The sequence below is a fragment of the Enhydra lutris genome, unplaced genomic scaffold (assembly GCF_002288905.1).
Source record: "Enhydra lutris kenyoni isolate GAN:26980312 unplaced genomic scaffold, ASM228890v2 scaffoldscaffold26, whole genome shotgun sequence".
Classification (NCBI taxonomy): Eukaryota; Metazoa; Chordata; class Mammalia; order Carnivora; family Mustelidae; genus Enhydra; species Enhydra lutris.
The window spans coordinates 6,648,228-6,673,667 of NW_019154110.1; the positions used below are offsets into that span (position 1 = coordinate 6,648,228).

Genomic DNA, 25,440 nt, shown 5'->3' on the forward strand with positions numbered 1-25,440 from the left:
GGTCAAAATATTACAATCCACACCCATCTAGAATTAAGTTAGGTTTTAGTCATTTCTGTGAAAAGGCAGATGCTATACATATAAACTTAAGACATGACTCTCCTGTGGAGGATAAGAAAAAAATGACATTCAGTAAATATTTGACAAATGAAGGGAACGAGATGAAGATGTTCTGGAGAAAATAATCCATCTGCATTCATTCAACCCAACATTTACTGTACACACGTTATGTGTCAGGCACTATGTTCGGTATCAGATACACAGAATATAAGTATAAGTAACTTGTCACAAGTTACAACGATACCCGTATTAAAATGACCGGAGAAAGGAGCGCCTGGGTGGCTCAGTTGGTTATGCATCTGACTTAAGGTCATGATCTCAGGGTTCTGGGATCAAGGCCCCCATCAGGTTCTGTACTCAGTGGGAAGTGTTCTTCTCCCTCTGCCCCCCCCCACAGTTTGTGTTTTCTCGCTGTCTCTCTCTCTCTCTCTAAGTCTTTATTGGACAGAGAGAAACCACATGAGTGAGCACCAAGAGGGGGAGGAGAAGGAGAGGGAGAAGCAGGCTTCCTGCCAATCAGGGAGCCCAACGTGGGGCTCGATCCCAGGACCCTGAGATCATGACCTGAGCCCAAAGGCAGATGCTTAACTGACTGAGCCACCCAGGCACCCCAATGAAAAAAAAATCTTTAAAAAACAAACAAGCAAACAAACAAACAAAAAACAGGGGCACCTGGATGGCTCAGTGGGTTAACCATCTGCCTTCTGCTCAGGTCATGATCCCAGGGTCCCGGGACTGAGCCCCACATGAGGCTCTCTGCTCAGCGGGGAGCCTGCTTCCCTTCTCTCTGCCTGCCTCTCTGCCTACTTGTGATCTCTGTCCGTCAAATAAATAAATAAAATCTTTAAAAAAAACAACAAACAAAAACAGAGACACCAGAAATCCTTTTCTCCCTTTACCTAAAAGATTTAAATTGAATTCATCAAATCTCACAGAAGAAAAAACACACACATTTAACTTTTAGTTTTTTATTTTGTTTCAGACAGCTGGGTGAGGCATCTACATTCTAGCACATCTTAACAATCACTAGACAAATGAAAGACGGCTGACTTATATATAAAAAGGCAAGGGGGAAAGGTCATGATTGTCTAACAGGGAATCTGAATCCCCAAATAAATTATCTTACAAAAATATCAAACTTGCTTTTCCACATTTGTACTGTTAAAAATGAAGGAAAAAAATTCACATTAAAAAAAATCTGTAGGCTGGTATAGCGAGTTAAGATAATCATTTTTACATACTAAGTAGGTCCTTCAAATAAATATCTTAAACAAATTTTAAGTCTTTCAAAAAAAATAGGTCAAGTATTTATCTTATATCTGTTTGGTCCACTAAAAGACCGTTTATAAAACTGACATTAAACTGGACTGTAGCTCATACCCTACGGGTAGTAACATACACATCGCTGAGGCTGGCTATGCACATGTGCACGTTACATATATGTGAACGGCTACTGCTGTAATTACATACCACTCTCATGAGTAGTTCTACCCTGTAAAAATCCTCTAGTCTAGCATGAATCGAACTGTACTGAGAGAAAAAAGAAAATACTCTGCCTATTGTAGACATTTGCTCTGTAATTTTTAACGCAAGAATTATCACACTTTTGGGACTATAAAGATTACTGAACGTGAGATAAAATTCAATACTGCTTACAAATACCTGAATATGGAGAACATATTCACCACTCATGCGGAGAGCACACAAGTGATCATAAGTTACAGAATTCCAGCTTCTGGCTGCTCTAGTCCTACTCTTTGATCCTAAAGTGTTACATGGTCTGGGATCCTTAAAAAAGAAATTTAATAAGATAATGTTACATTAAGTTTTTCTGTTTTAACAATCAACTTTTTAAGAAGTACACAGTGGAAGGGTGTCGGGCTTCCTGTATCTCCTCATACTTTAAAAGCCAATTTCATTTTTATCATGATGCTGATATTTCAATTAACACTATGCTACAAGACTGACTGCACTACAATTTTGTCCACAATAGTCAAATCTCTTACCGCTAAAATACTCCAAAATAAATCCAGTCAACAATTTCCATTTCCAATGGCTTAAATGAGAGATGAATCTAACAATTTTTTTTGGAACCAATTACAATTAAACTCCGCTGACGACAGCTACATTTAAAACCCTGCAAAACCAAAACCAATCACCCAAAAATCTAGAATACCAACACTTTCCAACCAGGATAGAAAAACGAGCAACCAAAATAAAGAGAACCACAAGACTGCTCAAGTAACCAATCAAAAACCACCTCTCTGTTATTTGAGCTAATAGTTACTCGAAGCTTGAAGTTTCCTCCTTCGTTATTATTGGTGGATCCTAGAGTTACAGCTTCAATGTCAAATGTGACAGTGGACCCAGAAGTAACTGCTGGCAACTGATTAGTCATTTCTTTTCCATTTACAAAAACTGCACCTAAAATGTTAAAGTAAAGAGTCATTTACATGTGAGCGATAATGAAGAATGGAAATGGATTCTAGATTACCGATAACACAGGTAATTTCCCAACTCAGATCAAGAAAACATTTTAGAATGCCAACTGGTCAAAGAGAATGCATTTCAACATGTTAATTAACCCCCATCCCCGTGGCAGGAGAGAAAGTTAAAGCTTTAATCATATTTTAGAATTCTGATCCAGGGTTCTACTCTTCTAGAACGGAGACCGAGTTTCCCACATGGATGGCATCAAAAGAAACTTGACTCCATTACAAAATTATATCCTGTGGAATAGCAATATTGTTGCACATGAAATAAACAAGAATCTTGTTCTACCTACTGCTTGACCCACACCACAACATATTAACACATCTGGAGAGGGGATTTCAAAAGTGTGATTACTGTAGGGGTGCCCGGGTGGCTTCATTAGTTAAGTGTCTGCTTTCAGCTCAGGTCATAACAGGGTTCTGGGATCGAGCCCCAAGTTGGGCTCCTGCTCAGCGGGGAGTCTGCTTCTCTCTCTCCCTCTTCCCTTTTCCTTCTCCTTCTTTCTTTCGCAAATGAATAAATAAAATCTTTTCAAAAACAAAATTAAAAAAATAAATAAATAAATGTGTGATGACTATAGAGTAAGGGGCCAAAGAACCCTAGCGAGATATAACAAATTAAGTAAACTCTCTCTTCAGTTCACCAATTGTTGTTGAATTCAGATGACCTATGCACACGGAATCCAGACATAGATTGCCTAGTGCAAATCCCAACTCAGTCACCTCTGAGCTATGGGAGTTTAAGCGAGTCACTCAACCTCTCTGTGGCTTGGTTTTCATCACCTATAAAATGGGTAGAATACTACTTCCCGGGGCGCCTGGGTGGCTCAGTGGGTTAAGCCTCTGCCTTCGGCTCAGGTCATGATCTCAGGGTCGTGGGATCGAGCCCCGCATCGGGCTCTCTGCTCAGCAGTGAGCCTGCTTCCTCTTCTCTCTGCCTGCCTCTCTGCCTACTTGTGATCTCTCTCTGTCAAATAAATAAATAAAATCTTAAAAAAAAAAAAAAGGAAAAAAAAGAATACTACTTCCCACCTTGACAAATTGTTAAAAGGAGTAAATGATTTATTCTTTGTAAAGGGAAGAGAGTAATGCCTGGCACATAGTAGCCATACAGGTATGTCATAAAGACTTAAACTTTCTCATCTCCTGCTACAGATGTGTGGTGGCTGGGACAGATTCACATCTTACTCCAGCAAGTCACATACTTTGAAGAGAATAGCAGTCGTGCGTCTCTTACCATTTGTACTGATGCACACGGCTTGGTCCCGCTGCAGAGAGTCGTATCCATTCTGTTTTTCTGCACACACTCCTATACTGTCTCTTCTGTCTGGCTGCCCCACGGTTTCAACTCTGGAAATGAGGTAGAGAGAGATCATTAATCATCTTCTTCTTTTTTTTTTTTTTAATATATCTAACAGTCACTAGGGTTAAAAAGAGCAATCTCATCAAACTTGCTCTTAATAATACCCAACGACAATTTAGCAGTTCCTAAATTCCAGGCATTGATCTAAAAATTTTTTATCTATATCAAACATCTCATTGAATTCCCCTAATAGCCCATGAGGTAGGTGCTCTTATTACCATACCCATTTTATCCATGAGAAAAAACAAGATTAAAAAGAGGCTAAGTAACCTGACCCTGTTCACCTGGCTGAGTGCTGGACCCAAGACAGGAATTCAGGCATTCTGACTGTAGATGCCATGGTAGCTATTCACAGCTATGACAGCTCATTCCCATTTTTATGTTCTGGCTCTAGACACACAGAAACTTGTCATACTTGCCATAGTAAGACATGTGACTGTTACTGTCTGACATCACACCTAAACCTTCAAAGTGAGAGTCTATGCAGTGGTTTGATTACTGTTTATCAACCATTAAAAGCCTCTAAAAATAGACATAACTTTTAAAAAGTAAATAAAATAGTTACTAACACATTTTGCTTGCCTAACATCATATGTGGAAGGTTCAAGCATTTCTTTTTGTGTTTTAGTCTCAAAATACATCCTTATGCACTCTAGAAATAGGAAACTTACATATAAAGTCAACCTGTATCTCTACTACCAGATGCATCTTTCCCTCCGTTCCAGAAAGCCAGATTTTGCTAGTATAGAAAAAGAAAAATTAGCAAGGAACAGAATGTAGCTGTACCAAGGGAAGATGTGATTATTTATACTTGTTATGTCCTGAAAATGTCTTTTGTTACAAAGTGGTAAACATGTAGGATCAAAATAAATATGTGGGCAGGTTTCTGAAGTCATTTCACTTAGTTCTAACCAGCAATCTTAAGAAGTACGGAGAAGAGGAGACTGATGTCAGCAAGATGGCAGACTCCTAAGTCCCAGTCCTCCTTCTACCACAGAAACACTGCTTTAACAATGATACACAGACCAAAAAACCTTTATGAGATTTCCAGAATCTAGTTAAGAGGCTGCAGTCCCTCAACGGACCACAAGCTGAAAACAGCTGCAGTGAAATGGCTAAGAAGAAAAATTTCACTTTCCCAAGTCAGTCCTTCTCCGAAGCTACACAGCTCAGTGCCTGGCAAGAACACCCGGGCTTCTGGACTTTTCCTTTGGGATAGAGAGAGAGAGGAGTGGAGCGTGCATCCAACATTCCAGCTCTTTGTAAAGTTGCCTGAAGGACTGATTTCTGTTGCGCCTCATTTAGAGCACGGACAGAACAAGCACAGTACGGTTGCCTGAATGCTGCTAAGACCAAAGAAATGAGAGGAGTGGCATCTAATAGCCAGTACATTTTGGATGTGACTCAGAGCAGGTGCATAACTTGAGGCTTCTCTCCCTGGGAGGAAGAGAGAACTGAATGTGCTTCTGAGCTAGCTTTTCACAGGGATGCTCAAAGGAATGCTATCTGTCTCATTGGATGTGGGCACTGATGGGGAGCTGGCAAACTCTGGATGCCTGGTGGCCACTGAGTACAAGAGAAAACAGGGCTGCTTGCTGCTGTACATCAGAGAACAACCAGTGCCACAAACAGGCACCAGAGGGAGCAAGAGATACGAGCTTCTGAAAGACCCAGGAAGCTCTCTGGTTGAGAAATTGTACACGCTAGCACAGGGAAGTCACATCCTCCCAAAAGAGGTGTCAGAGGCTCCCAGCATCTCTAGCTGAATTCATCTGCGAGGGTCTTTTCCAGCATAAAACCAGGTCAAAAACGGGGAGAGGTGGATGTTTTCTCCTATGTATAGATCCCAACACAAAACTGTAAGACATTTGGAGAAACAGGAACACATGGGACAAATAAAAAACTAAAGGTGCCCCCAGAATGTTCATTTAAAGAAATAACAGTTGAGGGGCGCCTGGGTGGTTCAGTGGGTTAAGCCTCTGCCTTTGGCTCAGGTCATGGTCTCAGGGTCCTGGGATCGAGCCCCGCATCGGACTCTCTGCTCAGCGGGGAGCCTGCTTCCCCACCTCTTTCTGCCTGCCTCTCTGCCTACTTGTGATCTCTCTCTCTGTCAAATAAATAATAAAATCTTTAAAGAAATAACAACTGAAAATATGGAGCAGGAAATGGACATTATTTATTTATTTATTTATTTATTTAATTTTTAAAGATATTTTATTTATTTGACAGAGAGCTAGAGAGAGAGCACAAGAAAGCAGAGCAGCAGGGAGAGGGGGAGAGAGAGAAGCAGGTTCTCCGCTGAGCAGGGAGCCTGATGCGGAGCTCGATCCCAGGACCCTGGAATCATGACCCGAGCCGAAGGCAGCTGCTTAACCAACTGAGCCACCCGGGCGCCCCGGAAATGGACATTTAGATTCAAGAAGCCTAACAGACACCAAATAGGATAAACCCAAGAAATCACAGTGAAACACATTATAATCAAACCGTCCAAACTAAAAGACAGAATTTTTAAAGTAGTAGGAGAAAAGTGACTCATCATGTACAAGGAAGCTCACATAAGACTAACAGTGGGGGGACCTGGTGGTTTAGTCAGTTAAGTGTCAGACTCTTGACTGATTTCGGCTCAGGTCATGATCTCAGGGTCATGAGATCAAGCTCCAGTCGGGCTCCACACTCAGTGGGGAGTCCGCTTGTCCCTCTCCCTTACCCTCTGCCCCTCCCCCTGCTCTCTCTCAAATAAATAAATAGCAGTAAAAAAGAAAAGGCCTTCGATGCATTGAGAAAAAAAAAAATCTTGGAAAGAAGATAAAAACTAATGTGACTAAATTACAAAGTAATTCCTAAAAGCATATGTCACTGAAACGGTATGTGATAAAGAAGACAAGCACAACATAAAAAGTTTATAAAAGTTGCTCTGAACATGGAATGAACCAGGGAAGTAAATAGCTAATATATCTGAGACACAGAATTATTTTCATAGTTCACTAAGAAGTAGAACAAAGGTTTAAAAATCACTGAATTTTTAAGTTGCAAGACAAGTAGTGAGGACATCATAGCCTCAGACACTGCTGTAACTTCTCTCACAGAAAATTAGTTTTGTAAGAAACTATATGAAAAAGAAAAATGCTATACAAAATAATTTATGGTAGCGACCTCCTCTACTGCATGTACAACTGAAATACAATTAATAAAAAATTAATTTACATGGGGCACCTGGGTGGCCCAGTGGTTAAGCCTCAGCCTTTGGCTCGGGTCGTGGTCTCGGGGTCCTGGGATTGGGCCCTGTATAGGCCTCTCTGCTCAGCAGAGAACCTGCTTTCCCCTCTCTCTCTCTGCCTGCCTCTCTGCCTACTTGTGATCTCTCTTTCTATCTGTCGGATAACAAATAAAATCTTTTATTTATTTATTTTTAAAGATTTTATTTATTTGACAGAGATCACAAGTAGGCAGAGAGGCAGGCAGAGAAAAAGAGGGGGAAGCAGGCTGAGCAGAGAGCCCGATGTGGGGCTCGATCCCAGGACCCCGGGATTATGACCTGAGCCGAAGGCAGAGGCTTTAACCTACTCAGCCACCCAGGTGCCCCACAAATAAAATCTTTTAAGAAAATATTTTTAAAAAAATTAATTTATGAACAAGTTACTAGAAATACATCCTCTGCATAGAGTAAAGGAGTAGAACATCCTGGGTAATAATTTTTCTTAAAGGTAAAATATTCTGAGAAAACTTAGCCCAAAACAGGAGCGATTTCGATGGCAACTAGAGGCTAATCCGCTATCCCTATTACTCTGTACTTTGGCTCACTTTGTTTGGATTTTTTTTTTTAATATTTTATTTATTTGACAGACGGAGATCACAAGTAGGCAGAGAGGCAGGCAGAGAGAGAGAGGAGGAAGCAGGCTGGGCAGAGAGCCCGATGTGGGGCTCGATCCCAGGACCCTGGGATCATGATCTGAGCCGAAGGCAGAGGCTTCAACCCACTGAGCCACCCAGGTGCCCCACTTTGTTTGGATTTAAGTGACACATTCTCGTTCTTACACAGTCTCAAAAGGTTTTCCTTCAATGCTTGCAGCAAAATCCAAAAATTCAGTTGCTTAGCTGATAAATATACGAAAAATATCCAACTTTATGATAAATGTAAGAAATAAAATGAAATTTTTATTTTAGCCTAGCAGCTACAGACTGATTAGAAACAACAATACTCAATACTGACAAGTATGACATCAATTACCTTGGTGCAGTGACATCAGTACCCTTGCACACTGCTGAGAAGATTGCAGAGTGCTTCCAGGAACACAGACAGTCTGTGTGTCACTAACAGGAAAACTAGCCCAAGGAATAGAGAATGAGCCTTCTATCAACAAGATCCCTGCCTGGCTTGTCGCACCAGGAATAAGAGAAAGAAGAGGTGCCTTATCAAGTCATTGGAAAGAAGGATTTCTGAAATATATCTGAAACAGAAATACACTGATCACTATACAAATCCTAAAATACCTTTTGTCCTATCTCAAAACAAACCTGGTAACATGAATAGTCCTCTATCTACTACAGAAATTGGAAATCTTCCAAAAAAGAAAATTCTAGGATGGCAAATTGGTGAGTTCTATCAAACATTTAAGAAAGAAATAATACTAGTTTTACACCAACAGTTCTGGAAACAAAAGAGGAAGAAACACTTCCCACCCCAATTAACTTTTTTCTTTTTTTAAGATTTTATTTATTTATTTGACAGAGATAGAGAGCACAAGTAGGCAGAGTGGCAGGCCTAGGGAGAGGGAGAAGCAGGCTCTCCGCTGAGCAGGGAGCCCGATGGGGGGCTCGATCCCAGGACTCTGGGATCATGACCCAAGCCCAAGGCAGCCGCTTAACTGAATGAATCACTCAGGCGCCTCTCCACCTCACTTTCTAAGGCTGGTTAAAACCAAAACCGAAAACATCATAAGAAAAAAAGAGAAATAGCTTTCTCATGAAGAGATATAAAAATCCCCCAAAAGTATTAAAAACCAAATCTGGCAGTATATATAAAGACAATATAAGACAAAGTGGAGGTTCTATGGGGAATGCAAAGCTGGTTTAATGTTCAAAAATTTATCAATTTACCATATTAACAAAAGAAAAGCAGCATAATTACATTAACAAATGTATAAAAATTATTAGACAAAATTAAACATTCACTTATGGATAAAACTCCCAGCAAAGCATAATTAAAAGGGAACTTTTTATTTTGTTTATTTGAGAGAGAGAGAGAGAGAGAGAGAGAGAGAGTGCATGAGTGGGGGAGGAGCAGAAGGAGAGGGAGAAGCAGACGCCCCATTGAGCAGGGAGCCCGATGTGGGGCTCAATCCAGAGACTCCGGGATCATGACTTGAGCCAAGGGCAGACACCAACCAACTGAGCCATCCAGGCACCCCAAGAAGGGAACTTTCTCAACCTCACAGAAGGTATCTACAAAAACCTACAGCGCGGACACCTGGCTGGCGGTCAGTAGAGAACGATGCTTGATCTCAGGGTTATAATTATGTTTGAGCTCAATACTGGGTACAGAGATTACTTAAAAATAAAATCCTTAAGAAAACAAAACAAACAAACAAACCCTACAGCTAGCATCATCCCTAATGTGAAAGACTGAATGCTTTCCTGATAAGATGTGGAATAAGCATGTAAGCTTTCAACACTGCTATTCAGAATCACACTTCTTATAATAATAATAATGTAATGAGACAGGAAAAAGAGAAATGACAAAACAATGATGAAAGACATTTTTTTTAAAACTAAATTAAGAAATTACTGTATTCACGGATTGAAACAATCAAAATATTAAAATGCCAATTATTCCCAAACTGATCTATAGATTCAAGTTAATCTTGATTATAATCCCAGTAAAAAAATTTTCTTAAAAATAGACAACCTGAATCTAAAGTTAAATAGAAAGAAAGAGGAACTAGAATACTAAAACAAAAAGAGAAGGAGGTTGGAAGAATCCTACTACTTGATATCAAGACTTACTATAAAGGTACAGTAATCAAGATTATAGTTCTGGGAAGGGGCGCCTGGGTGGCTCAGTGGGTTAAGCCTCTGCCTTTGGCTCAGGTCATGATACCGGAGTCCTGGGATCCAGCCCTGCATCAGGCTCTCTGCTCAGCAGGGAGCCTGCTTCCTCCTCTCTCTCTGCCTGCCTCTCTGCCTACTTGTGATCTCTGCCTGCCAAATAAATAAATAAAATCTTAACAAAAAAAAAAAAAAAAAAAAGATTACAGTTCTGGGAAAGGAGAAACACACAGCTCAATGAAATAGAGTCCAGAAACAGATCCCCACACATATGGCCAATTGATCTTTGACAAAGGTAAAAGGCAATTCAATGGAGAGAGGACAGTCTTTTCAACAAATAGTGCAGGAACTACTGGACTAGATTCTAAACAAAACTGAATTCAACCCATATTTCACATATTACACTAAAAGTAATTCAAAATGTCTCACAGATCTGAATATAAAACTTAAAAACATAAAGTGTCTACAAGAAAACAGGAAAAAAATCCTTTTTTTTTAAAAAAGATTTTATTTATTTATTTGACACAGAGAGAGCACAAGCAGGCAGAGAGGCAGGCAGAGGCAAAGGGAGAAGGCTCCCTGCTGAGCAAGGAATCCAATATGGGACTGGATCCCAGGACCCTGGGATCATGACCCAAGCCAAAGGCAGATGCTTAACCCATTGAGCCACCCAGGCACCCCACAGAGGAAAAACATCTTGTGACCTTGCATTACAGCAAAGACTGGATACAATACCAAAAGCACTGGATGAGTGCATAAATTGTATTTCATCAAAATTAACAACTTATAATCCACAAAAGACATTGCTAAGAAAACGAAAAGACAAGCCCCAGACTGGTTAAAAAAAAAAACAAAAAAACAAAAGACTTATAGTCATCAAATTTCAATAATTAAAAAAAATTGTTCTAAATAGGCAATAGATTTGAAAAGACATTTCACCAACGAAGATATACAAATGGACAATAAGTGAGCATTGGAAGAGATACTATCTTTGGCTACTGAAAAGAAAATTAAAACCACAACTAAGATACAACAACATGTATACAGAATAGCTGAAAGTAAAAATAAGAGGAGGTAGTCTGGCTGGCTCTGTTAGTGGAGCGTGTGACTCTTAATCTTGGGGTCGTGAGTTCAAGCCCCACACTGGGTTTAAAGATTACTTAAAAGAATGAAATAAGGGACGCCTGGGTGGCTCAGTTGGTTGGACGACTGCCTTCGGCTCAGGTCATGATCCCGGAGTCCCAGGATGGAGTCCCGCATTGGGCTCCCAGCTCCATGGGGAGTCTGCTTCTCCCTCTGACCTTCTCCTTGCTCATGCTCTCTCTCACTGTCTCTCTCTCAAATAAATAAATAAAATCTTTAAAAAAAAAAAAAAGAATGAAATAAAATATTTTTGAAAAAAGAACATAAACATGGGGCACCTGGGTAGCTCAGTGGGTTAAAGTCTCTGCCTTCAACTCAGGTCATGATCCCAGGATCCTGGGATGGAGCTCAGCATTGGGCTCTCTGCTCAGCAGGGAGCCTACTTCCCTTCCTCTCTCTGCCTACTTGTAATCTCTGTCAAATAAATAAATAAAATCTTAAAAAAAAAAAAAAGAACATAAACAACTGACAATACCAAATGTGCGTAGGGATGAAGAACAACAGAAAATCTCATAGGTGCTGGTGGGAATGGAAAATGGCATGGCCACTCTAGAACGCAGTTTGATAGTTCCTTAGATAAACCCAGTCTAACCCAACAATCACAATCCAAGATGATTCATTTAATCTAATTTTTTTAAAAAAGATTTTATTTAGTTATTTGACAGAGATCACAAGCAGGCAGAGAGGCAGGCAGAGAGAGAGAGAGAGTTACTTAGACCAAAAACTTGTCACACTTGACTCGGTCACACTTGACTCACCTACCACAACCAATCTACTAGTAAATCTGGCCAGTCCTCCTTTTAAAATATATCCAGATTCAGGGGCACCTGCGTGGCTCAGGTCATGATCTCGGGGTCCTGGGATCGAGCCCCACATCGGGCTCCCTGCTTGGCAGGGAGTCGGCTTCTCCCTCTGCCCCTCCCCTCTACTTGTTCTCTCTCCTTCTCTCTCTCTCAAATTGATAAATAAAAATCTTAAAAAAAAAAAAAAAAAAAAAATATATATATATATATATATAGATTTGACCAGATTCTGACCACTCATCATTACCTCCACTGCCCCATCGTGGTTCAAGCCACCATTAGCTCTCACCAGCATTATCACTATAGCTTCCTGACTAGTCTCCCGGACTGTATCCATACCACTTCCCAGACTATTTTTCACACAGCAGCCAACCGACTTGTAAATCCTAGGTCAGATGAGGTTTGCTCTATGTCCTCCAATGGCCTTCCACCTCACGAAGTCACAGCAGAGTCCTACAGGGCCAGACTGTCAAGATTCGAATCTTGGCACTATTATTAATAACCTGCACAACCTCAGGCAAGTTGCTTAATCTTTTTTTTTTTTTTTTAAGTAGACTCCATGCTCAGTGTGGAGCCCAATGTGAGGCTCAAACTCATGACCCTGATATCAAGACCTGAACTGAGATCAAGAGTTAGGCATTTGGGGGCGCCTGGGTGGCTCAGTGGGTTAAAGCCTCTGCCTTCGGCTCAGGTCATGATCCCAGGGTCCTGGGATCGAGCCCCGCATCGGGCTCTCTGCTCAGCGGAGAGCCTGCTTCCTCCTCTCTCTCTCTGTCTGCCTCTCTGCTTACTTGTGATATCTCTCTCTCTGTCAAATAAATAAAATAAAATCTTTAAAAAAAAAAAAAAAGTTAGGCATTTGGGGAACCTGGGGGGTGTTCAGTCAGTTAAGTGTCTGCCATCCCTCTCCTTCCCACTCGTGTTCTCTCTTGCTATCTCTCTCTCAAATAAATAAATAAAATCTTAAAAAAAAAAAAAAAAAAAAAAAAAAGAGTAGGGTGCTTAACTGATTCACCCAAGCCCCCCAAGTTGCTTAATCTTTTGACATCTCAGTTTCCATATATATAAAATATATCTAATTCATGAGAATGTAATGAGGATTTATAGACATCACCTCATTAAGCACTTAAGAACTAACACACAGGGGGGCCTGGGTGGCTCAGTCAGTTGGGCATTTGCTTTCGGCTCGGGTCATGATCCTGGGGTCCTGGGATGGAGCCCCACATTGCGCTCCTTGCTGAGCAGGAAGCCTGCTTCTCCTTCTGCCTGCCACTCCCTCTGCTTGTGGTCTTTCTCTGTCAAATGAATAAATAAAATCTTAAAAAGAAAAACAAAACAAAACAAAACAACTAACACATAGTAAGGTTCAACAAATCCTAGCTGGCTATTAACATTTTGTATAGTCTAGCTCAACTTGTGAATTCATGAAAAGTCAAATGGAAAGCATGCTCCTGTCCCCAAAATAATGGAACATAAACCTGATTTGGTGAGGCCTGTCTTATTAGGGGGAGGGATGGAGATCTCTGCAGTATCAAATATCCTCCCTGTAAATGGGCACAGGTGACCTCCAAAAGGGTATTTCTTTGAGTAATTAAAAACGAAATATAGGGACACCTGGGTGGCTCAATCTGTTAAGCATCTGCCTTCAGTTCAGGTCAGGATCCCAGAGTCCTGGGATCTAGTCCCACACTCCTTGCTCAATAGAGAGCCTGCTTCTCCCTCTCCCACTCCCCTCCTTGTGTTCTCTCTCATGTGTGCTGACAAATAAATAAAATCATTCAAAAAAAAAAAAAAAAAAGAAATCCATATGTTAAAAAGAATAGAAAGAGATATATACAGCCTGCTCAAAGGCTTTTCCTACCTCTCTGACCATACTGCTTGTCTCCATTAACCTGATCCAGACTTACTACTTGCTCTCTGTATTTTTTCCTGCTCCATATCTTTGGTTCTTGCTTTGTTTCCCCATCTAAACTGTCCTTTCCACCTCTAGCTGCACTAAGCCTTCACCAATCCCTCAAATAAAAGTAACTTTTCCTTCCTCTGCATTGCAGAGCAGTCTAAATCTTTTTTTTAAAATATTTTAAAGATTTTATTTATTCACTTATTTGTGAAAGAGAGACAGCATGTGTGTTGGCGGTGGAGAGGAAGAGGGATGAACAGACTCCACCCTGAGCTCAGAGCCTGATACAGAGCTCAATCTTATGACCTGAGCCGAAATCCACAGTCAACCCACTGAGCCACCCAGGCGCCCCTGGATCTTTCTTATACTAATTTATAAACGCACTACTCTATGTTGAATCGAAGATTCTGGGTTTTTTTCCCCCCCTTTTTTTCTTAAATGCCACATTCTCAGCCAAGTACTATAGATACCATCTGAATGGAGAAAAGGTTGAACGAAATCACTAGCCTCATTCAAAGACTGGAGTTGATTAGAAGATCTGTCCTTACATTTTAGAAAAGTAGTTTTAAGACAGAGAGAAAATGGGTAGGAAAAAGGCCTAAGAAACATTCCTTAGATTATTTGGAAGAACTGTTATATGTGAAGACTTCAAAGCAGATATACCTTCATGATATCATGAAACACTCCATCTAGAGACAAACTAAAAGCCAGAGTATATAATCTTAAAGGCCATCTACTTAGGAAACCAGCTGTCTTACCTCACTCAAGTCTATATAATCAAGAGTCGTGCGAGAAAACTCTTCTGTCTGGCATTCCCATATCGGTCATAAGAATCAAACTCTAAACTGAAAGGACTATGTATCATATTCCTAGAGGAAACCACTTTAGCAAAACATAAAACCTAACAAAGCTGTATTCTCCCCAGGACAATGCATTCTCTCTCAGTATAAGGAGAAACCAACAAGATTTCAAAGACTCTAAATTAACTTTTTTTTAAAGTTTATTTAAGTAATCTCTACACCCAATGAGGGGCTCGAACTCATGATCCCGAGATCAAGAATCACATGCGCCTTTGAGCCAGACAATCACCCCAAAACAAATTAACTTCCTAGTCCTAGTAGGGACTATGCCCTATTCCTAATCTTCTCAGGAAAGATTAATTTAGTAATTTTTTTTTTTAAGATTTTATTTATTTGACAGAGAGAGAGAGATCACAAGTAGGTGGAGAGGCAGGCAGAGAGAGAGAGAGAGAGGAGGAAGCAGGCTCCCCACTGAGCAGAGAGCCTGATACGGGGCTCGATCCCAGGACCCTGGGATCACGACCTGAGCTGAAGGCAGAGGCTTTAACCCACTGAGCCACCCAGGTGCCCCAGTAATTTTTTTTTTTAAATATGAGGAGCTAACAGTTAGAATTGAAGAAATACCTGGTGATGAAAGAAACCAGCCTTATACAGAAAAAGATTCTTTAAGCTTAAATTTATTCAGAAAAGGGCACGCTAACATTTAACCAAAGGTAAGCATTAAACCAAGTGGCCCCTTTCTAACAGTTTCCAACCACAGCATTTCTAAAGTAAAGCCTCCAAATTCTTGGACACTTCTCCCATCAAGAAGCAGGGTCTATGGGGTGCCTGGGTGGCTCAGTGGGTTAAGCCTCTGTCTTTGGCTCAGGTCATGATCTTGGGGTCCTGGGATCGAGCCCTGCGTGGGGCTCTCTGCTCAGTGGGAAGCCTACTTCCCCCTCTTTCTCTGCCTGCTTTGCCTACTTGTGACCTCTCTGTCAAATAAATAAATAAAATCTTAAAAAAAAAAAAAAAAAAAAAAAAAGAAGCGGGATCTATGTCCCTTCTCTGGGATCTAGACTCTGAATGAACGGTAGAATGTGGTAGAAGTGATATTATGTCAACTTCTAGGCCCAGGCCTTAAAAACTGGCAGCTTCTGCAGCTTCCATTTCCTATCTCTTGGGATGCTCAATCTTGGAACCCAGCCACCATGCTGTGAGGAAGCCCAAGCAGCCCACAAAGAGTTCTGCATGGGGAGAGACACCCAGAACCGGAATCCATCTGCCAGCCATGTGAGTGCGCCATCTTGAAAGCAGACCCACCATCTCGAATCAAACTACTGCAGCTACTAACACAGAAGCAGAGATGAGCTGTCCTCACCAACCTCTGCAAACTGCAGTTTCCTGAGCAAAATAAATGACTACTGTTTTAAGCTTCGAGTTTTGGGGTGGTTTGTTACACAGCGATCAATAACTGTAACTGTAATATTAAATTTTTATGTTCTTTTAAAGAAAAGGTTTATAACAAAAAATAGCTAGACTGTTACTGGCTCGTGATTCACCACCTCACGTGACCTGTGGGGAGGTTAAGAGCACAGATTTTCCAGGCTAGACTGGCAGGATTTGAATACTTAAAAGTCCCATGGTCCCTGTGCTTCTGTCTCTTTATCTGTAAAAGGAAGACAGTAACCTCCTAGGCTAGGAGGATTAACGAAGGCTGTTTGAAAGGACGCTGTTTTAAAGGAAGCAGGTGGTAGAGGAGAAAGTAAAAATACGGTTAAAAAACAAAACAAAACAGTAAGATAAGGAAATCTTGGAAGCAAGGAAAGGGAAAGTAGGACTGTTCAGACAGAAAATCAAGAAGAGGCCTGGCAGGAGGGGGTTGCTTAGCAGACCTGGCCACCAAACGAGACTGGGCTCTAGAGACTGGTAGAGCCCGCCAGTAACAGGTTTCTTGGCTTCTACAACTCTGCGCATTCCAGCAACTTCAGTAGGAACGGACTGAGCTGAGTGACAGGGCACTGCCTGCAGGAGTAGAATCTTCTTTCTATCTGTGAGGCCTTCACACACCCTCAAAAAGCTGAATAAAGTTTTACCTTCTGTACTCAAGTGGACCCATGTGCTCCTCCCCCATAGAGGCCACCCTGCACCCCCATCTTCTGGCTTCATTGCTGATGCCTGCAATTCCTTTCAACAGGGAAAGAAGACATTTCCATTCCACATTCCAAAGAAAAATAACAAAAATGCAAAGGTCTGGCTACGGTAATAGTGAGCCGAATGAAGTTGGAGTTAATCACCCTGCCAAGTGGGGCCTGGTTAGACATCTTTGGAAAAGGAGGAAGAACTAATGATTTCTTGAGGCCTACTAAATGCACTAAATCCACTTAACTATCTACAGATAGTAAGTGGATTTTCATCTATTTGGGTAATTTCCAATGTCTTAAATATTTACTGAATGACAGAAAAAAACAAACCGGAAGTATGCCATCTATTAGACCTTCCTGTGTTCACAGAGGAAGGATTTAAAATCAGGGGAGCATCAGGTCACCATCAGCGGGGGAAAGGGTCATAGAGGAGGGAAAAGGAAAAGAGGGAAGCATACGGACATAGAGAAACTATAGACTGCAACACTAACTAGAATCGCGTTTACTCACTCTGCTGTGAAAAAAGACAAAAAGAAAAGATACAGGCTAGCTTGGCCACTTACCAGCGATGTGACTTTAGGTGAGTGACTTAACTTCTGTGTGCCTTAGTATTCTCATCCCTAAAATGGGTAATTACACCTATTTCATTGGGTTATTGTAAGAATCAAATGAGCTGATATAAGGGCTTAAAACAGTACCTCACGTGCAGTAAATGCTATTTAATTATTAGCTGCAATTAGTATTACTATGATTACTATTCTTGCTGAGACACCTGACCTGAAGAGATCAACTCAGGAAGCCCTACCATTAGACAGCAGCACAATGTTCTCTGGAGATTCACTAATGGCAGTATTTCTAGAAACAAAGGACATAAGCCAAAAAAGGGCTTGTTAGCATACAAAACTCATGAATTCACCTTTGGGAAATAACTAAGTGGACTTCAGGTACTAGACTCTTTATTTCTTCCTCTCTTTGTCAGTATTTTTCTGGTTATTAAGTCATTCTTTATAATTTAAGGGATGAGAGATATAAAAAATGAGACAGAGTGGGGGCATGGGGGGAGGCATAGGGTGGTTGGGTTATGGACATTGGAGAGGGTATGTGCTATGGTGAGTGCTGTGAATTGTGTAAGCCTGATGATTCACAGACTTGTACCCCTGAAATAAAACATTATTATGTAAATAAAATTTTAAAAAATGAGACAAAGTATAAACTAGTGCATTCTGAAACTGATGACAGTTCAAACGAGTTGGCTGGTGCAGAACACGCCCACATTAGCTTACATGAAGCTTTCAGTTACTCTCCATGCTTCATATGACATGGGACTGAGAACAGGAACTTGGAGCCAGCATTCACCATAAAACCTCATGATCTCAAGGCCTACAAATTGGAGGAGAGTTTGCTACCCTAATTTTCCAAATCAAAACTGTGGGTGCCTGAGTGGCTCAGTAGGGTAAGCGTCTGCCTTCGGCTCAGGTCATGATCTCAGGATCCTGGGATTGAGTCCCACATTGGGCTCTCTGCTCAGCAGGGAGTCTGCTTTTCCCTCTCAACAACCACCCCCCCACCGAGTGCTCTCCCTCTCTCTCAAGTAAAAATCTTCAAAACAAATAAACAAACAAACTGGGCTTTGCTTTCTACGATGAGCTATTCAGAAATAGGACTATAGAGAATATATCTCAGAACATGAAAACAAGGGAATTATTTAATACAGGAAGAAATGGATAAAGAAATAGAAAATAGATTGGTGGTAGGAGAGCTTGCTTTTGGGTTTACAGAGAATTATACACATATCTATGTACGTACACATGTATTTTATGGATAACTATATACATTATGTAATTCTCAGTACATTTACACTGAAGAGTTGTCTCTCACAGAGACCTGCTCATATCGCTTCACAAAGGAAAAAAATTCTTGGCCTCTGATTTTTTAGGATTGACTTTTGAGAGGTGGTCTACTTACCTCTATCTCTCCAGAAGAGACATAAACATAGTATGTGCTACGTCTGAGGCGTAAGCAAGGCATCTTTTACACTTCATCTCAGTTCATCTTCGTAATAGCTCTACGAATACGTCTGAGAAAACCACAGCAAAGAGAAAAGAGGAACTCTCCCCAGAGTAACACTGCCTATAAATGATGAAATAAATTCCAGCCTACTTTGAATCCAAAGCTCGTATGTGTTCTATGCACATCACTTTACTGCCTGAGGCATGACAAACAGATACTGTAACATCTACTTGCCTGAATGTCAACGTCTGCCCACAGAAGTAAGTCGGAGCGCTGGAGTAGAGCACACCTGAGGACTCAGAATCATTCCGGAGGGCTATATTTCTTCGACTACTCAGGCTGTACCCCTCGAAGCCAGCTGTCCACTCTTTTTAGAAAGCAAAGAGATCAAAAATTATTAAAACCTTTTGAGGAGTATCTTCAACACAGACACATTACATAAAACTCAGAAGCAGAAGAGGCTACACTTAGGGGATATGGGCAAGTTCCATAAAGGAAGAGATTCAGTGACAGGGTATCCTGGTTAATCTTAAAAATCAATCAATCAATCAATCAATCAATCAATCACAAAAAATGTGTTCGTCTATTCCTGCACAGTTCTGGCAGGAACGGACAGAAGATCAAGTGAGCGCCACCTCCTGGCTGATGAAATCAGGGTGAAGCATAACTGTTTGAGTGTATTCCAAGCCTGATTAACAACTAGTTAACAAAGGAGTCTGAATATTTTAAAACAGTTATACAGGACAGACCAATTTCAAATCATAAGACCTCCATTCAGATAGTCACTGAAGGTCTAGAAAATCAGTATCTTTTTTTTTTTTTTTTGAAAATCAGTATCCTGTCGCAACACTTCAAATTTTTGGATTTTGGGAATGCTGATAATCCTCCTAGCACTATTTCTGGACTCTGGAGATAAGAATGGATGAAAAGGTCTCAAAATTCCCATCAAGTAATTTGAATAGGAGACGCTCCACGTTGTTCTCACCAATACAGGTTTTACGGTCAGAAAACCTGGCTGGCCGTGTGCAAACACTGTGCTGCCTTGAGCACAGACAGGCGCCAGCATTCTGAGACACAGCTGGGCTTCAGGAGAGAGAAGGCAGCAGCATACCATGAGGCACCAACGTGGAGTGACCCATCTGGGGGACGCTCCAAGGACTCCACTCCTGCCGGCCATCTCCTCGGGCGCAGACTCTGAACTGATAATCAACATTGGGGTCTATGTGCAACACTATGAACTCGGTTTCAGAGCCTACATATACGTCCTCAAAATGATTGGAAGTGCACTTGCGGAACTGCAGCCTGTAATCCTGGGCTGTGAAGTCGTCATCCACCTAAGGAGAAAGGCTTTGTGTTAGGTAAAGGTCAGGGAGCAGTTTCTCCCAGCATCATGGCTTAAGAATTCTGGGGCCATGCACAGAAGCCCAGTTGCTGAACATGGGCTATTCTCAGGGAGATCATAGCAAATAAGCCATCATTACTGCCCGTCTTTTCTTTATTGAACCATGTGCTCTACACTTGCCAGTTGGATTTGCAGAACTTGGCTTCCTTTGAAGAAACGGCATGTTTTCTCTTTTTTTTAAAGACTTATTTATTCATTCTAAAAGGCCTTAAACATCTTGATTGCCAAAACACTATGTTCGGTGGTTACAATTTTGTTTTTACCAATTTTCCCAAGCAGCAGTAACAACAACAGAGTTGTTAGAAAATGAAGAAAAAAACACAAAAAGAACATACACACACACAGAAGGAGGTGGTGGCTGCTTCTTAGATATTGATATTGGGGGCCATGCTTTCCACAGCCACCACCTGATAGCTATAAAAACCCCTAACTGTGGGGCGCCTGGGTGGCTCAGTGGGTTAAAGCCTCTGCCTTCGGCTCAGATCACGATTCCAGGGTCCTGGGATCAAGTCTCGCATTGGGCTCTCTGCTCGGCAGGGAGCCTGCTTCCTCCAATCTCTCTCTGCCTGCCTCTCTGCCTACTTGTGATCTCTGTCAAATAAATAAATAAAATCTTTATAAAAAAAAAGTTAAAAAAAAAACAACACCCTAACTGTAATGACAGTGTAATCTCTTTGAATTGTATGCATTATTATATCAAGGAGTTAGCTATCTTGCATGAATGCGCTCTTCTGTGTTTAGGTATCCCATGCCACTCTTGCTGTGAAATTGAAGTTCATATAGAAAAAAAACTTTTATTATATGAGACTTTACAGCACTTGTGAAAACAATTCAATTTGGTTTACGCACAGTGTAATATTTCTGCAAGTAGCTTCCAAAATTCCCCACAGACAAGGCTCTCATCCTCACAAGGTTTCGGCCTCAGCCTAACCCTCTGGGACTGTCCTATTGAACTGCTGCCAGGATTTTACATACTGTTACCTCCACCTTCTAGAACATATTCTCTACTAATATTACTGAAACCAGTTTCTACTTCATACAGATTTTTTTTTTACAATAGCAATTAAAATTTATCTTCCACAAGTCCTCTTAAGAAAGTGATAACAGTTATCCATTTTGTGTATTACTATTTTAACATTATTGCTTCCTGTACCTGAACCTCCTTTAATTGATTTTGTTCCTCACCATGGTGTCTTGCCTCCTAACCCCCCCCATAAAGGAATACACTGTTAAAAATAATAATTAAATAAATGTTAATGTATTTATTCATTCTAAAAGAGAGGAGAGAGCATAAGCAGGGAGGGGTGCATGGAGAAGGACAGAGAGAGAATCCCCAAGCAGAGTCCCCACCGAGTGCGGAGCCTGATGTGGGGCTCGATCCCAAGACCCTGAGATCATAACCTAAGCCAAAATCAAGAGCCGGCCACTCGACCGACTGAGCCACCCAGGTGCTCTGAAATGGCATATTTTCTATACAATAAGGTGAAAGATAAAATACTGGAAGTTCAAAGATCAGAATCCCACAACTACTAAAACCAAGATAATTCATACCCAGAATATATAAAGGACTCCTTTAAAACTTAACAGAAGAGAAACCACCCAGTAAGAGAATGAACAAAAGGCACAAAAAGCATTCTGAGGAATTAGAAATATATGCTACCAAAAAATACATAAAACTATTTAACCTAATTGGTAATATGGATATTACAATCTGAAACCCAAATGAGATACCATACCATCAAAAACATTAAAGTTGGACAATGCCAAGCACTGGTCAGGATGCTGAGTACCAGGAACTCACACACTGCTGGTAGAAGGAAACCCTGGTATAATCACATTGAAAAGAATTTGGCATTTCTGGTACAGTACAAATCCAATACTCTAGGACCTCAAAATTTTACCGGATATATACTTGAGGAAAAATTCTTAGCCATGTACACAAGGGAACATGAATACCTCTGTTTATAGCAAAAAAAACTAGAAACCCTAGATCCACTGACAGGGAAAAGAATAAAAATGCAGTAAGAGTATTTGTTTTGAACCAACAAAAACATCTATTTCTTTCTTCTATAACAAGGTTTCAGTAAAAAAAATCCATTGAAGGGGGGCCTGGGTGGCTCAGTCAGTTAACCATTCGACTCTTGGTTTCAAGTCAGGTCTGATCTCAGGGTTGTGAGATTCATCCCCACACTGGGCTCCACGCTTGGCAAGGACTCTGTTCGTCCTTTTCTCTGTGTATCTCTCTCTCAAATAAATCTTTAAAAAGAAATCCACTGAGGGACGCCTGGGTGGGTCAGTTGGTTAAATGTCTGCCTTCGGCTCAGGTTATGATCTCGGGGTCTTGGGACCGGGTCCTGCATCAGGCTCCCTGCTCAGCGGGGCAGTGCTTGTCCTTCTCCCTCTGCCCCTCCCCTTGCTCATATTCGCTGTCTCGGGCACACACTCTTTCTCAAATAAATAAAATCTTCTTTAAAAATCCATTTAAGAAAAAACAATCATTTCCAGACTCTCAGTACCCACTCTGAATGATGTATCTGTCAACAGCCAAGACACTCATGACTCATTCGGACATGATTTTTATCTACAATATGGTAACTCATATACATAATACGATTTAATACAGAAAATTCTCAGCAATGTTGAGAATATGAAGAAACCACATTTTAGGATTTTTTTTAAATTTTTATTTATTTGAGAGAGAGAGAACACAAGCAGGTGGAGGAGCAGAGGGAGAGGGCGAAGCAGGCTCCCCACCAAGCAGGAAGCCCCATGCAGGGCTCCATTCCAGGACCTTGGGATCACGACCTGTGCCAAAGGCAGATGCTCTACTGACTGAGCCACTCAGGTGCCCCCAGGATTTTATTTCAGAAGGATCAGTTCAGTGTGGAACAGAAAATATCAGATACCCAATATTAGCTATCATCTTTTGGCTTTTGTAATAAACAGAAATGGGAAGAGATCTTCAATTTACTAAGGGTTAACTTTGGGAAATCTGTGATGGAAAATACCGTTGTGATACAGAGATCGTTAAATGTACCTTCAAAAACAATTTACCTCAAATGGGAAGAGCTACCTGCTTTCGAGTTCCTATGAATTCAATTGTAAAGCAAAAGGGACTTTTATTTGTGAAGAGAAGAAAACGTTCAAAGGTAGTTAATAAAAAAATCTAAAAGGCCCTCAGATTTCAAATCCATAATGTTGAAGCCACCTCCACAATTCTTAATCACGCACCTTACACCATCGAACAATGATGCCTCCTGGTTTCTCTATTAGCTCTTCGATCTGGACTGGTGGGCGAGATGCTACTGTTCCATGCTTGAAAATGTGGTCTTTCACTATGTTCAGAATTGAGTCATCCAACTGAGCGGACAAACAAGGCACATCAACCAGTAAAGGCACTTCTGGTAAGCTGAGGAAACAAAGCTTATGTGTTTACGAGGCATTTAATGAAGGATTAAAAATATGAAGCACAGTTTAGATAGGTCACATACTATATAATGATGCTGAAGCCCTCAGGAAATAATGCTAATGACAGCAGGGGCTGTGGAAGACATTACATAAAGATTCTCTTCCCAAATAAATATAAGCAGGAAAAGAGAAAATTGGTAGGCTCACCACTCTCAAGTTTATACCAAAAAATCAGTTTCAGTACGTTTAGAATTTCTTAAAATTTGATAATTCTCTTACACATTAGAATTGAAGAAAATCTATAGTAATACTATGCCAAAAATTACAATGGCAGCTATTTCATACCACTAATACTGGTATTGGGCAGTCAACCTTGAAATATGTATTTTCTATCTCATTTACTCAGAATCTTTAATGGGGCGGTGGGGGGAGGGAATGCAGGCAGTTTAAACGCTTAAAACTAAGCCTGAATGGCACTAACTCCTTTACCTGTCCAACTGAATGTGTGAGGCCTTTTTGGTAAAGTTCCACAGTTTTTCATTCTGTTCTCCTACACCACCAAGAATGGCAATCTCCCCTACAATCAGGAATGAGAGAATAAATACACCAGAAAACGGTCACATTATAAAGTAATCACTACAGCTCATGTCTAGGTGGTCTCTGGTTTCTTGCAAATAATTCTTAAGTGATTCCACAGTCAAGTTCCCAAAAAGTGAAAGTAAAAACTATTTTAGAAGTGACTCTAAGGTGAAGCTCACAAAGAAAAGGGATAAATAAATAATGGTAACATTTTACCAGGAATGAAAGATTCTGCTCTGTGTGAAGAAATCTGATCTGCTGACCATTTTTACACAAAGGAGAGGGTCTAGGTCCTTTTTTCCATCTCTCCTACAGAATCTTGATTTACAGAACTCCAACACAAGCCAGGATAGATGTTATGCAGATAGAAAAATAGAGCATGGGTTCTTTTTTTTTTTTCTTTGAGAGAGAAAGAAGATGCGGGGAGGGAGAAGCAGACTCCCCACTGAGCAGGGAGCCTAATGCGGGGCTCGGTCCCAGGATCCTGGGATCATAACCTGAGCCGAAGGGAGATGCTCAACTGACTGAGCCACCCAGATGCCCCACGGGCACGAGGTCTCATAAAATCAAATGATACAGCTGTTTTCCTAAAAGAATATCACATATTAGAAGTTATTCCACAGAAAAATAAAGAAGAAAAGTTATCTAAAGGCATTAAAAAAAATGACCAACTGCTATGGCCTTCCACACCCCCCATTCCCTCTGAATGTGCCCTGGAATGCCTCAAGTTTTTTGGGACCACAGGACAGGACATTCTCCCTCAGCAAGAGGAAAACAGGACATAATGAACACTGCCTCAAAGTCCTCAAAATTCCATAAATAAGTTTTTATCCCCTGGGAGGGAGGAAAGAGGTTGAAATTCAAAATATTTCTGAAGTCTAAAACCATTTAAGCATCAGATGCTGTAACAAACAAGTTTGTGCCTCAAAGGATTTCTTTTCTAAAATAAGAACATTTCTCAGTCCTCGGGGTGAGGAGTAGATACTCCTGACCTGTGAACTGCTTCTGGGTTTGTTTCCCAATGCAAAGCCTCTCAGGAAAGACACTCTGTCCACGAAAAAGAATTTTCTCAAAGGCAGTGTTATGGTCAGTGGCAAATAAGCAGTTCTCACCGAAGAGGAGACAAAATGTCATCAGCACGTAAAGATAACAGCAGTGCCACATTCTAAATGGGACTGAAAGGGGATGAATTTCCAGTGAGAGTGACAGACACCACGAGCCATGCACCCTCTCCGTCCCATGGCATTCACAGCACTCAAGGCAGGATGGGTACTTTTCAGGCTCTGGCTCTGGCTCCTTTGTCCTCGATTGT

General features: G+C 41.0%; 1 protein-coding gene across 1 annotated transcript in view; it reads right to left on the reverse strand.

Moving 5' to 3' along the window:
- Positions 1 to 1,023: 1,023 nt before the first annotated feature.
- Positions 1,024 to 25,440, reverse strand: part of LOC111151220 (cytokine receptor like factor 3) — a 38,292-nt gene continuing 13,875 nt past the window's right edge. Inside the window, exons 3-8 of the mRNA XM_022509016.1 lie at positions 24,039 to 24,126; positions 23,373 to 23,550; positions 19,851 to 20,073; positions 18,974 to 19,106; positions 3,790 to 3,902; positions 1,024 to 2,484 (exon numbers count right to left, since the gene is read on the reverse strand). Coding sequence (XP_022364724.1) covers positions 2,228 to 2,484; positions 3,790 to 3,902; positions 18,974 to 19,106; positions 19,851 to 20,073; positions 23,373 to 23,550; positions 24,039 to 24,126 — 992 coding nt within the window. The 3' untranslated portion in view covers positions 1,024 to 2,227. The remainder of the gene's footprint in view (positions 2,485 to 3,789; positions 3,903 to 18,973; positions 19,107 to 19,850; positions 20,074 to 23,372; positions 23,551 to 24,038; positions 24,127 to 25,440) is intronic.